The following is a 12,948-nucleotide window of genomic DNA, read 5'->3' as shown; positions in this document are numbered from 1 at the left end:
GACACGGGGGCAGTAGGCCCACTGCTGACATCTAGTCTGCTTGGTTCCTCACCACCACTGCCAGGTTCCAACATCAAGAACACAGAGACATTTCCGTCTAACTTTTATATGAAGAATTTAATTATCTATACACGTAACTAATTCAAAAGGTTGTATTACAGTTGTTAAAGCCGCAGGTTTATATATTTATATATTTTACATTCATATCCATGAAAATACTGAAGCGCAACCAAACGAGGAGGAGTGGTCCTCGCTCTCTGCACCATGTGAAAGGAGAAGGACCTCTACACAACCGCCAGCACAGTCTCCCGACAGCGCCGGGCAAACGCGAGGGGCGTGCGCGTTACAGAGTCTTTAGGAGGATAGCTAGATTGTGCTTGAGGCTCCCCCTACCCCATTTTCTGTGCTGTGAGCAGCAGGCATTTTTATTGAGAGCTTCCAACTAGTGTTTAAAAGACAAACAGGGCTTCGGCTACAGCATATCCAACACACAAACAGACCATGAGCTCCATTTCATATTAATCTGTAGAAATTCCATAGTCTAGTTAAAAAATGTAAACATTGGAAATTAATTGCAAGGAGACTTCTATACATTCTTTCTTGTCAAGAAAATTACTTGTTCAGAATAGGTCATTCCATGAAAAATAATTGGAATAAAACTTCCTGTAACAGAGACTAAAAAGAGATTGTGGATATCGTTGATCGTAACGACCTCAACGGCGTCGTCTACTGATTTTATGCTATGCAAACACGCAAAATTAAAAACCCCAAACAAAACACCAACTCAACCAGATAAATCTGAGACCAAACAAAAACACAGAGTGCTTTCTCATGTGGCTACAAGGTCACTGTGCAAAATAAACTTAAATGCAACATGATTAGAGCATCATACAAGGTAATAGCTTTGCCATGGAAAGAACTAATTTCTTATGTACAGGACGTATTACATGCTCAGCAAGGTACAGCTGATACACACAAACAAGCACAAACACCTTCGCTTTAATTGGGCTCATTCTACACGTCTTTAAAACAGAGACACTGAACTCCTCTGCACTTCTATAGTAAGGGGAAAAAGCCCCAAACTACACAATTTAGTTGGTAACACTGGACAAAATAAAAAAATACATCAAGTCTCAGATTTATGGACATTTGGAACAATTTTTAATAGCACATGCAGCATTCCTTGATAGTGGGTCTTTTTGCAAAACCAAAATAGCAAAGAAGTCATTTATTTTGTTTATTAAAAGGCTAAAATATATATTTAAAAATAATTTTAAAACTATTGAAAGCACCTGTGCAAAGGTGGGGGAAAGTCAATTTGAGTCACTAGGAAAGCCACAAAAGGACCCACTACCCTGTGTGTTTTTGTAATTTTTGCTCCTATCTCTGCAAGTAATAACTCAAACATTGCGATCACATGCAACTAAGGTAAAATGAGGTAAACTGCTCTGCAGTGAGTTCTTCTACTCAGAAGGCAGTAGGTGATCATGCTGGAAGTCACATGATCAAGGCTGCATCTCCCATCATCCCTCTGGGCAGTGATATGGGATAGTGGGTCTCTTTGAGGACTTTCAAGCCTGAGGGGGGGATGGACAACATATGATTCCTAGAAAAAGGAGGAAAACAACACATAAGCAAAACAAAACAATGAGCAAAATTCAAGCTAGGAAAATGAGTCAGGCATGTAAACAGCATGGTGCCAAAATGATTTAAAAAAAAAAAAAAGGAAAAAGGAGGGAGGGAAGGGAGGGGACATGCTACAGAAGGAATGAAAATTAAAGAAAAAAAACCCCACGAGATAAACTCTTGCATTACAGAAGGTCTTCAAAGAGACGATTGTGAATGCAGCAATGGTCTAGCTTTAAGTTCTGCAAACAAAGCTCAGCAGAATCAGAGCAATGCTGCATGTTTTACCGGAAGATACCAGAGAGGCAAGGCGACAGAGCCACCAGGGCACTTACATTGCTGGCTTGGGTCCATGTCTGTGGTCAGCTTCACATAATTGGATGGGAAGAGTCCCACTTGTCCATTGACTTCTCCTTTCCACCAGTCGGGGTCCTCCTTGTTGAGGACATTGATGATCTGGCCCTTGTTGAAGGCCAGCTCGTCGTCATTCTGTGCGATGTAGTCATACATCCCAATCACCTGGCACACTGCAGGAGACAGGGCTGGGTGAGTGGCAGCACACTCGCTGGAGAGCGCGGAACAGGCACCGCGCAGCCATTCAACATTCCCAGCTACTATTTCTGTCCTTTCAGAAAAGGATGACAGTAGGTGGAACTGTTCTATCGGGCTTTTATAGTGTGGGCAATAGAGGAAGACAAAGAATTAAAAACCAAGACAACAGCAAAACATTCATACTAAGCCTTTAGCTTTTTTTTGAGACGGAGTCTCGCTCAGTCGTCTAGGCTGGAGTGCAGTAGCGCAATCTTGGCTCACTGCAACCTCCACCTCCTAGGATTTAAGCGATTCTCCTGCCTCAGCCTCCCGAGTAGCTGGGACTACAGGCGCATGCCACCACGCCCAGTTAACTTTTTGTATTTTTAGTAGAAATGGGGTTTGATATGTTAGCCAGGATGGTTTCAATCTCCTGACCTCGTGACCTGCCTGCCTTGGCCTCACAAAGTGCTGGGATTACAGGCATGAGCCACCACGCCCGGCCAAGTCTTTAGGTTTTATAACATCGTCCTCTTTTTCATGTTTACTTGTCAGCAGAAAATGTACAGTGCTAATTGAGGGCTCCCGTTTCGAGTGCAGTGGAACTCCTTTCTACTGCTGACTCAAGACAGACTGGCCGATAACCCCATCCCACCTTCCGCTGCACAGGACAGCTGTGTATCATGGGGAATTTACTATCATCTTTCCTTTTTGGTTTAAAGTGGAAGGTAATTTATTAGATCAAATTATCTTTGACCTCCAAGAATTCCAAGTCTTAGTGAAAATGAAAACAAGTGTTTTATTTATTTATTTGGGACACAGCCTTGCTCTGTTCCCAGGCTGGAGTGCAGTGGTGTGATCTCGGCTCACTGCAACCTCTGCTTCCGGGGTTCAAGTGAGTCTCCTGCTTCGCCCTCTCAAGTAGCTGGGAATACAGGCATGAGCCAACACACCTGGCTAATTTTTGCATTTTTAGTAGAAATGGGGTTTCACCATTTTGGCCAGTCTGGTCTGGAACTCCTGGCCTCAAGAGATCTGCCCGCCTCGACCTCCTAAAGTGCTGGGATTACAGGCGCAAGACACCACACCCGGCCTAAAACCAGTGTTTTAAAAGACTGTTCTGCTCTATCTTTGCGTCTCAAAATGATGTCTTGAAAGAATCTCCACCCTCAAGAACAATTTTACTTTGTTTGTTTCTCTCAAGCCTCTGGAGGTAAAACTGTTCTCATTCTTTGGCACTTCTACTTCAGATGAGTCTGCACCATCAGGTCACAGGCCCTATTCATCTTTCTCAACCAACCTATATATATAGGTTTAGGCTTTTCAAATTCTCCAGCTAATTCAATCATTTCAGCAAATGATTTCTCCGGTCCTGAGGAAGGAGCTGTACACGAAGTGGAGGGATACTGACACATCTCCCCGGGGGACAGCAGACCCTGTGAGAACCACACTCCTCAGCCTACACAAGCCCACAGCTCAAGCAAAGAGGCCCAGTGGGGACTGCGACTCATCACAGAGTTTGCCCATCCTTTAGTTTCTCGAGAAGGCTGCCAGGTTTCAATCTTATCTCACTGGGTACATACAACACAGACATTAAACGACAAGGTATTGAAACAAAAATTCTACGCTTTCCACAAAAGCCAACCAAGAATGGTGGCTTAAAGACCTAATGCAGAAATCTGCTCCCCTGACCTCCTCTCTCAAATCTTACTGAAGCATCTAATTTGGTTCCTTCCATCAGAAAACAGTCTACCAGGCCAACTGCTGTGCTCTGTTCTTTCCCAGCCCTCCAGGAAAGTGTGCACGACATCCTGCCCGCCCAGAGAAGTCCCCCTCTGCCCAGAGTGAATGTCACAGGGGAGCTATTTTAGTCACATCACAGCCCCCAACCCCCGTGGCCCCCAGCTCCATCTCCTGACCTACTAAGACCCCAGCCATTTATTTTTGGGTGTCACTTTCTGTTGCCTCACCCCCTAGCGTAAACCCCAATTTAAATGGCTGGAAGGAAATCAAGAGGAAAATCTGGCCTTAATGCCACAGCATTCACGACTCCTGCAGGAAGAGCATTCCAACAAGCGTTCTGTTGTATCCAGCACAGAAAAGCCACTTAGATATCTGGTCCTTTTGAAAGACAGATTCCGTATCACATTAGCTGGTCTCAGTACAAGCAAGTGCTTTAAAGCCCATGTGAAAAACAGCCTAAGATATTTAAAGAGAAAATCAAGTGGAAAAACTCAAGTGACATGCAGACCATTTTCCAGTTAGACACTGGAAATGCCTTACCTGCTGCTAATGCTGTTGACTTAGGTGGCTCCGTTGGAGTGATTTTGCTCGTCCCAGGGCTTAGAAGTTTTACATAATTAGCTGGGAACCAGCCTATTTGGCGCTTTTTCCCACGGGCCTAGTAAGAAAAAGTTGTATCAAACATTTTTAAAGGTTCATGTTTTATAATACATTTCACTTTATCACAAAGCACTTATGTAAAGCTCACATGTAACTGAAAAACAAATGAAACTAACAGTAAAATCTATGGATTACTAGGTCACAAATGTACAACATCATAGCTAAAATTCAAACGGTGGCAGTCATTGGTCAGCACAGCCCAGAATGTTTTTGCTTGTGCTAGACTGTGTGGATCACAAAATCAGGATATGCCATGGATTGTCTAGCATAGGAAATTCTGCTCATGTAATGCTAGCTCAGCTGTTTATTTCAGGTAATGTAAACATTATGGTTAATGCCAACGCTGCATATGGGTTTTAGGAATAATAACGTAATAATAATAATAATAATAATGGCCACCAATACTCACTGAGTACTTTTTATGAGCCAGGCCCTGTGCATTTATGCACACAACAATTCCAGAAGGAAAATCCTATCATTATTTTAATTTCCAAATGAAAAGTTGAGTGACAGCCCCAAGGCCACAGGCAGTTAGTGGCAAGCCAAGATGCACTCATGTGTCTGCACTCCTATATGCAAGATGACATACATGCGGTACACCCAGAACAGGAGGAAACTAAACATTATTTTCACAAATGTGTAGGCCCATGTGATGGGTAAAGCCACATTTTTCAACGCCATTCCTTTCTCATTTAATTCGATCTGATTCAACATAAGACTCATCTACGGAGTGTTTCTATGCCATGTTGTTAGAGAGGGACAGTAGATGACACGGGGAGTTTATAACGAAGTTGGTGAGGTAGGGCTTGCAGTTATGACACAATCCCATGAAAAGACTCCGGTTAGGGATCATGAGGTGGGCTTTGACTACCCTTCTGTACACCACCAAAAAGAGAGAACCCAAAACTTCTTGTGCATATACACACACGTATGTATACACACACACACACACACACACACACACGTCTAGAAACAAGGCTCTGATCAAAACAGCTATCTCTGGGAACAAGGGTGGGAGGGAGACGTATTTATCCCCTTGTACCATTTGAATTTTAAACCATGTGACTCTAATTACCTGTTCCCAAAATAAGGAAATAAAACTAAAAGAAAACTTCTACCACACCACCTCTGCCCTCCTACCTGCCAACTTCTCAAGAAGGACACCTCTGGGTCACTTTTAGAATACAGAGCAGGTTTTTGTTTCCTTGAGGTCTGATAGATTTCATGCCCTTGGCTCAAGGACTACAACTTTTATGTTCACAGTGAACCTGCCGATGACTGATGCCATCTGTTTACAGGTTTCCACACGCTTATCTACCAAGTGTACCATCATTCCGCTAGCAATGACATCACTCTTTCCCACACTCCTGCAACTGCACGAGGGCAGAACACAGACCTCACTGGTGTTTCATTTGTGGGTCCACACTGAGAGTCACTCTGGTGACAGAACCAGGAGCTTTCCCAGGCCATGGCAACTCAGTCACCTTATTGTAAATCCTAAGAACCATTCAAACTCTCACTTAAGCACAGTGCTAGAGGTATGGGGACTGGAAAATATGGCCGCTGTCTCCAAGGGGCTTGTCAGCTACATGTTGAAATAAGAAATGTGCACGAATAGCAAAATACTAAAGAGTGGTGCAGGCATGGCGCCACCACTGGAGCTCAGGGGAAGGAGACGGTGCTTCTGGTTGGGATGGTCACAGAGAGCTTCCAGAAGTGGGAAATGCAGCTCTTGTGGAATTGGAGAGGTAGGAGTCAGTTGACTCCTGGGGAGAAATGTCATGAACAAGGGCAGTGAGGCAGGAGAACAGGGGATGCTGTTGTTTCAAAGGCTGGAGTGGAGACGTCATTGCTCAGTGCTAAGGCGTGAGGCTGCACTGGGGAGAGGGGCCCCGCAGGCGAGGAGGAAAGGCGATGGGAGTCTCCCACGTCTCCAAAACAGGATGGGAACATGCTGATGGCAGGGCCGATGGGTGACACAGCACAACTCTAAGCAGGAAGTGGGAGCTGAGGGTCTAAGGAGGCCTCTCCCTCCCCAGCACAGGAGCGGGCATGCTGACAAAAAGAATGGATTTCCAGGCCTCCAGAGGTCAGATTCCTGAAACAGTGAGTAATACCTGGCCAGCACTTCTAGAAAGGACGTTTATGGGTGTCCACCAGTGAGCTCCCCAGGGGAAGATTTGACTTTGGCTACACTCCAGGTTGCGTCTTCTATTCTGGCCAAGATGTGTTTCTTACATGTTCAGCTCTCCAGTGCGGCTCTTCCTGTCCTGGCCTCAGGCTTGCCTCCACAGAGTGGATAGGGGACTGTGTGAGACCCAAGGCCTTCTCAAGCAGGGCCTTCCTCCTTCCTGTTCCTGCTGTTCCAATCCCCCATTCCTCAGAACCCCAAGGGTCTGTCTTCTGAGGCTAGCCTACTGTACGGCAATGGTTTCCTGCCTCTCTCCCCCTTCAAACTTACCTAGTTCCACAGGGTCCTGCTTATGGGCAAACACCAGCTGATTGGGGAAGTCAGTCTACAGGCCCACTAGTGGGCACCAAAGGGTTCCCACAGGCCCCTTCCTCACAAAGCATTCCAGAAACCATTCCTTTCTGTATCCGGCCCAGCCTTATTGAGGCCCCCTGTGTTACGCAGCAGAAACCTACATTCAACAGAGGCTAGACAGACGGATGGCTGCTGGGAAATTTAGCCCTTCCACAGGCCCCAGGCAGGCAAGCCAGGGAGCAAGCCCCGTCCTTCACTGAGCTATGAAGTGGGTGCCCAGGTGCCCGCCTGGCTGTTTGAGGCTCATCTTTGCTTTGGATGGGGGAGGATGTGGGGAGGGAGACAAGCTCTCTGTACGAAAGTCAGCTGGCTTACCTCTCAAGTAACTGCTATGTAACTTTTTTTTTTTAAGACGAAGTTTCGCTCTTGTGACCCAGGCTGGAGTGCAATGGCGCGATCTCGGCTCACCGCAACTTCCGCCTCCTGGGTTCTGGCAATTCTCCTGCCTCAGCCTCCTGAGTAGCTGGGATTACAGGCACGCGCCACCATGCCCAGCTAATTTTTTGTATTTTTAGTAGAGACGGGGGTCTCAGCATGTTGACCAGGATGGTCTCGATCTCTTGACCTCTTGATCCATCCGCCTCGGCCTCCCAAAGTGCTGGGATTACAGGCTTGAGCCACTGCGCCCGGCCAAACTTTTTAAAGGCAACTTTTAATTTAGAAATGATTTCAAACTCACAAAAAAGTGGCAAGAATAAGAAAAGCATACAGAACAACTGCAGGCCCTTTACCCGAATTTACCTACTGTCAACACTCAATGCCAGCTGCTCCCTCATCTGTGCGCTTTCTCTCCCCCTCTTCTGTAAGCTCTTTTTCTGAATCATCTGATTGCAAGTTGCTTACATCTTAACTCTTTACCCCTAAATACTTCAATGTGTATCTCCTAAAAATAAGACTATTCTCTTATATGACCACAGTACAGTTATCACTATACAGTAAATTTAACACTGGTACAACAATTCTGTCTAATCTAAGCATCCATAACCTGATTTTGCCTGTTATCCCAATAATGTCCTTTCCAGCGTGGTTTCCTTTCACACAGGACTGAATCTAATACTGCAGTCAGTCCTCACGCCTCTTTAGTCCCCTTTCGACAGGTTTTGTCTTTTATGATCCTGACATTTTTGGATGTCCCTCCCTGCAGAGCTGCACACACATGACATCTACTGGTCTCCCCGCTGCTGATCATTCTGATCACCTGATTCAGGTGTTGTCATAGTTCTCCACTCAATAATTACTGTGTTTCCCTGAAAATCACAAGCAATCTCTGGGGGTCTCTTCAAGACCATGCACATTTTCTGCTCCTACTGAAAATTTCCTGTAGATTTGGCATCCATCAATGATTCTAACAAGTTTTACCATGAGGGCTGTGTAACAGTAATCTTTTTAAAGCATCTTTGTCTCTGGAAATGAGACTTATAGTAGGTATCTGGAATAGTAAAACGTATAACAAGAAGATATGATTAATGCATACACACGCACGCACATACATGCACACAGGCGAACTAAAAATACTATAATGTATGGATGTGGCTTTGAATGCAAAGAAACCTGCTACTGTGCCACACCTTCTAACTCCACTGATGAAAAGCTCCACTCTCTAATGCCAAGACACTTAAGGACGATGCTATGCAGGCATCCCTTGTCATATGAGTTCTCACTATGCCAACACTCACTATCTGAACTCAGGGATGGAACAGATATGTTTTCATATGAGCTCCTGGCTCTCAGAAATCTGTTACTGGCTGCCTGAAGCTTGGGAACTAAACAAATACAGAAAATGTGGCATCTCCTATTACCCAAATACAGAATTTAGGCAGTGAGGGGTGATTTGTACTTTATAATAAAATAGCATCCCTTTGAGATTTTGCTTATTGAAACTTGGATAGAGAACTGTAAATAAGTAGAAAAGACACTGACTTGCAGCTCTCCTTCCCACCATCCACCTGGGTTCTTTTTTCGGATCAAAATCAGCTGACCAGGGGCAAGAGTGAGCTGCTCGGGGCCGGTGGCGGTGTATGAGGCAATAACCTGGGCAATTTCTGAAAAACAAGATCAAACATTGCGGTGCACTGTTAGAGTCAGCAGGAGAAAAGGCCAAGAAGATGCAGGCGCCTCCCAGGTTCACAGATGAACATCATCAAAACCAATGTATTGGGCTGGATTTCTATCCAACGAGTAAGGCTCCCTGAATTGCCCCTGTTCCCAGAGATATCAAGCAGACACAGCATTCAAGAGCTTGGCTGATCCTCCAGCCCTCAGTGGGCAGCAGGCTCCCTGGTCATCTCACGAAACTAACTTACCAACTTCCCTCCATAAGGTCTGCTCCTTGCCCACTCCTGGCACCTTCTGTCACATCCCTCCCATAATTACTGCAAATGCCCTGAGGCTAAGGGTGGGGCCTCATTCGCCACCTGCCCCCAGCACAGTAGCACTCGGTGACTAAACTGCTAAAGTGACTAAAGGACTCAACAGCTTTTCCAGCTGCCAAGTACAGTAGAAAGAGAAAGGCTATTTTCTTCTGAAACTGCTGGGAGCCTGGCAGGAGCTTATTTCTATGTTGTTGCTACAGATTTTCACTCCCAATAACACAGCCCCCTTCTTTATGGCTCACATGTTGACAGTGATCCCTGAATATCAGGTGTGAATTGTGACAGGGCAAATTTTTTCTTTTTATTTCATGTTATAGGAGGGACCTGAAGTTAAGGGAATTTTATGCAAAACCAATTCAGCACAGGGAAAAAAATGTACACAGTTCTGTACTTTTCCTGAATGTTAAAAGTCCCATGGGAAAAATTCCAGCAGTACCACAAACCAGGCTCTGAAACACACATTTCCCCTAGCCCAGGAGATTCTGAGTAGGAAAAGACAGAACCCTTCTGTGCCTGAGTTCTGGCACATCTGCAGCTACTGCCTTCTGAACTTCTAGAAGCAATACAGAACAAACTGTTCTACTCCTCTACCCTTGCTCTCCAAGTGTGGTTTGTGAAAGAAAGGAGAAAAGAAGGAAAGAAGGACAGAAAAAAAAAAAAAAGAAAGAGAAAATGAAGTAAAGAATGGAAAGGAAGAACGCAAAAAGGTCCCATGTTTTGATGGGATTTCCTACTTTTCCACTCACTCCAGGGAATGAGTAAGACTCTGGCCCTTAAGCAAGCCGCTCTCATCCTGTTCTGCATGCTATCGGGGTCGCCACCAGGACAGAAGCACTCGGAGATCACACTGCAGGCCTGGCTCTGCCTGAGGCTTTGGAGAGCTTGGGGCAAGCAGGAAAGGCCAGAGCACAGTCTACTGCCCCAGCCTAGGCTCTGACTGGGAGCTCCAGCTGGGAGGCCTACACTGGGAGGAGGACTCTCCTGCAACACACCAAAGACCAGCTCTTGATTCCAAGAGTTTATGATTTGGAGAAAGACCAAACTAGTGTCCTATTTGGCACTGGATGTTCTTGCTCCTCATGGGACCTGGCATACAGCGATCTGCCCCAACATTATCTGCAGTCTTTCGTGTCCTTTCTTGCTAGGAAATAAAGCCCACCTGGGCATCATCTATGAACTATCTGGACCCTCTGGAATGACAAATGTCCAAAACTTAGAAAACTTGCAGTTAAAACAGAGATTTGATGGGGTGGTCCAATGTATCCCCATACACTGATTGTATTTATCTGACTAAAATAAAATCCTAGACTATGTGAAACCTCTCTTCCTTTTTCTTGCCATGTAAGTCCAGTTGGAGCTGAGCACAGACAGACAAGCAAATCCATCGCTTGGCATTTCAGTAACTGTTTCAACCTATAATTTCCTAAGGATATGTTAGCAAAAAAGCTCCAACGTCCTAGACCAGGAAGACATGCCACAGAAACCATATTATTTCACATCCGCTTCTTTCTTCTCTTTTTTGTGCTACTATTTATAGCACATATGATTTTATTGAAATCAACTAAAACGCTTTGGATTCAGAGGTGTGACTATAATTTTGTACCTTCAATGTGTACCGAGGAAATCCATCTGATGGTTTCTAAATTAATGGAACCTACACTCAGATAATATCTGTTGCTCCTCTAATCTTCTCCACTGTTTTGTGTCCTGGAAATGCATCGTTTGGAAATGAAAAGGGGCTAACCAAGCCTAACAGGAAGACTGAGAAGCAGCTGAGCCCAATCCTAGAGCTCCATGTATTATAACTTCTCAGCATCTCGCTTTCTTTTTTTTTTTTTTTGAGATGGAGTCTTGTTCTGTCGCCCGGCTGGAGTGCAATGGTGGAACCTCAGCTCACTGCCACCTTGGCCCGCTGAGTTCAAGCAATTCTACTGCCTCAGCCTCCCGAGCAGCTGGGATTACAGATGTATGCCACTATGTCTGGCTAATTTTTGTATTTTTTGGTAGAGACTGGGATTCCCCATGTTGTCCAGGGTCATGAGGACTCTCCTCCAACGCACCAAAGACCACCTCTTGATTCCAAGAGTTTATGGTTTGGAGAAAATGATGCACCTGCCTTGGCCTCCAAAATTGCTGGGATTACAGGCATGAACCACTGTGCCTGGCCTCACCTGAATTATTTCTCGACAACCCAAGAGAACACTGTCAGGTAACGGCTCCACTCCTTACGTGTGAAGTAACAGACAAATCTCATAACCAAGTAAAATTATTAATGGATTCCAAGGAGAGGACTTACTCTCCGTACTCTCAGGAAAGATTCTTTTTATTTTAGGATCTATTCCTAATCGACAAAGATGGGGAGCAACTATCAATTACATTCAAAACATTGAAAAGTAAGCATCAGGATTTGTAACTTACCAGGTTTTTTTCCTAAACTCCCTGTTTTCCCAGCAGTTCCAGAGCCCTTAAAACAGAGCAAAAGGTCTCATTTGCATGCTGAAGTTTTGATCATGCAACTTAAAGAACGATTAATGATGATACAAACCCACGGAGCCCCGAAGACCCTCTTTTCATTCTGGGAAAACACAGCACTGCATCACCTGACACAAGGATATAGATCAGGAAAACATGGGACAAAACAAGTACTTTCAAACGTGGCTTTTACTCATTTCCATAAGAGGAAGAGACAGCAGAGTATGGGGCCCTGCAAGAGCCCAGTGGGCTCCAGTATTGAGCGTGCTGAGCGCAGGTATTTCTTGGACCTGGTCGAATCTACTAGGAGTCTCCAAACTAGGAAGACTGTTAGTCTGCATCCGAAACACTAAGCTCGGGCTTGTTACCATGTGGTTAATTATGACGTATTTCACATATAAAAAGTACAGGGAATAGAACTCATGAGCCTACCACCCAGATTTAACACATTAAAATATTAACATTTGGCTGTATTTGCTTTAGGAGCTTTCTTCTTTAAAAAACTCACGCAGTACAGGGACACCTGGAACCGCTCTCTCCCCGATCCTATTCACCCCTCTCTATCCAAAGAGGCAGTGGCTGTCCTGTGTAGCCTTTCCACCCAATTTCACAGTGTTTATACACTGAAATTTCTCTATCAATGCATAGAGGCAGAGCTTATTTCTTCCCAACTATCAAGCGTTTAAAAAGTGCTCTGGGGTTGAATTCCTCTCTGGGATACTCATGGAATTTTAAACCAGCCGAGTAAGCCAAGAACAGAGACCATGAGAAGCAGGACAGGAGCCAGAATGGAATCTGTTGTTACAAAGTGCTTTATTCTAAATTAATTTATGCTCGAATCTATCTTGCAGTAAATTAAGTATTCCAATTAAAACAAAACAAAAAGCTTAATAAAGTAAACATGAGTTACTGAAAGAATAAAAATATGCCATTTATCTACCAGGAACACAACTTACGGTCTCTTTATCTTGCTTATTGAAATTTAAGAACAATTTAGCA

General features: G+C 44.6%; 1 protein-coding gene across 8 annotated transcripts in view; it reads right to left on the bottom strand.

Moving 5' to 3' along the window:
- ITSN1 (intersectin 1) overlaps positions 1-12,948 on the bottom strand; it is a 236,394-nt gene that overhangs the window by 55,082 nt on the left and 168,364 nt on the right. For 2 of the 8 annotated variants that reach the window (XM_035283067.3, XM_078358737.1), the window contains 5 exons: positions 11,896-11,941; positions 9,026-9,147; positions 4,441-4,558; positions 1,962-2,153; positions 99-1,606 (listed from right to left, as the gene is read on the bottom strand). In XM_035283067.3, coding sequence (XP_035138958.1) covers positions 1,605-1,606; positions 1,962-2,153; positions 4,441-4,558; positions 9,026-9,147; positions 11,896-11,941 — 480 coding nt within the window. In that variant the 3' untranslated portion in view covers positions 99-1,604. Of the gene's footprint in view, positions 1-98; positions 1,607-1,961; positions 2,154-4,440; positions 4,559-9,025; positions 9,148-11,895; positions 11,942-12,948 lie in introns of those variants that run through there. The other 6 variants (XM_035283062.3, XM_035283063.3, XM_035283069.3 and 3 more) reach the window with 3 other exon arrangements.

This window comes from Callithrix jacchus, chromosome 21 (assembly GCF_049354715.1).
Source record: "Callithrix jacchus isolate 240 chromosome 21, calJac240_pri, whole genome shotgun sequence".
Lineage (NCBI taxonomy): Eukaryota > Metazoa > Chordata > Mammalia > Primates > Cebidae > Callithrix > Callithrix jacchus.
Note: the sequence above shows the minus strand (reverse complement) of the source record. Positions and strands in the feature narration are given on the sequence as shown.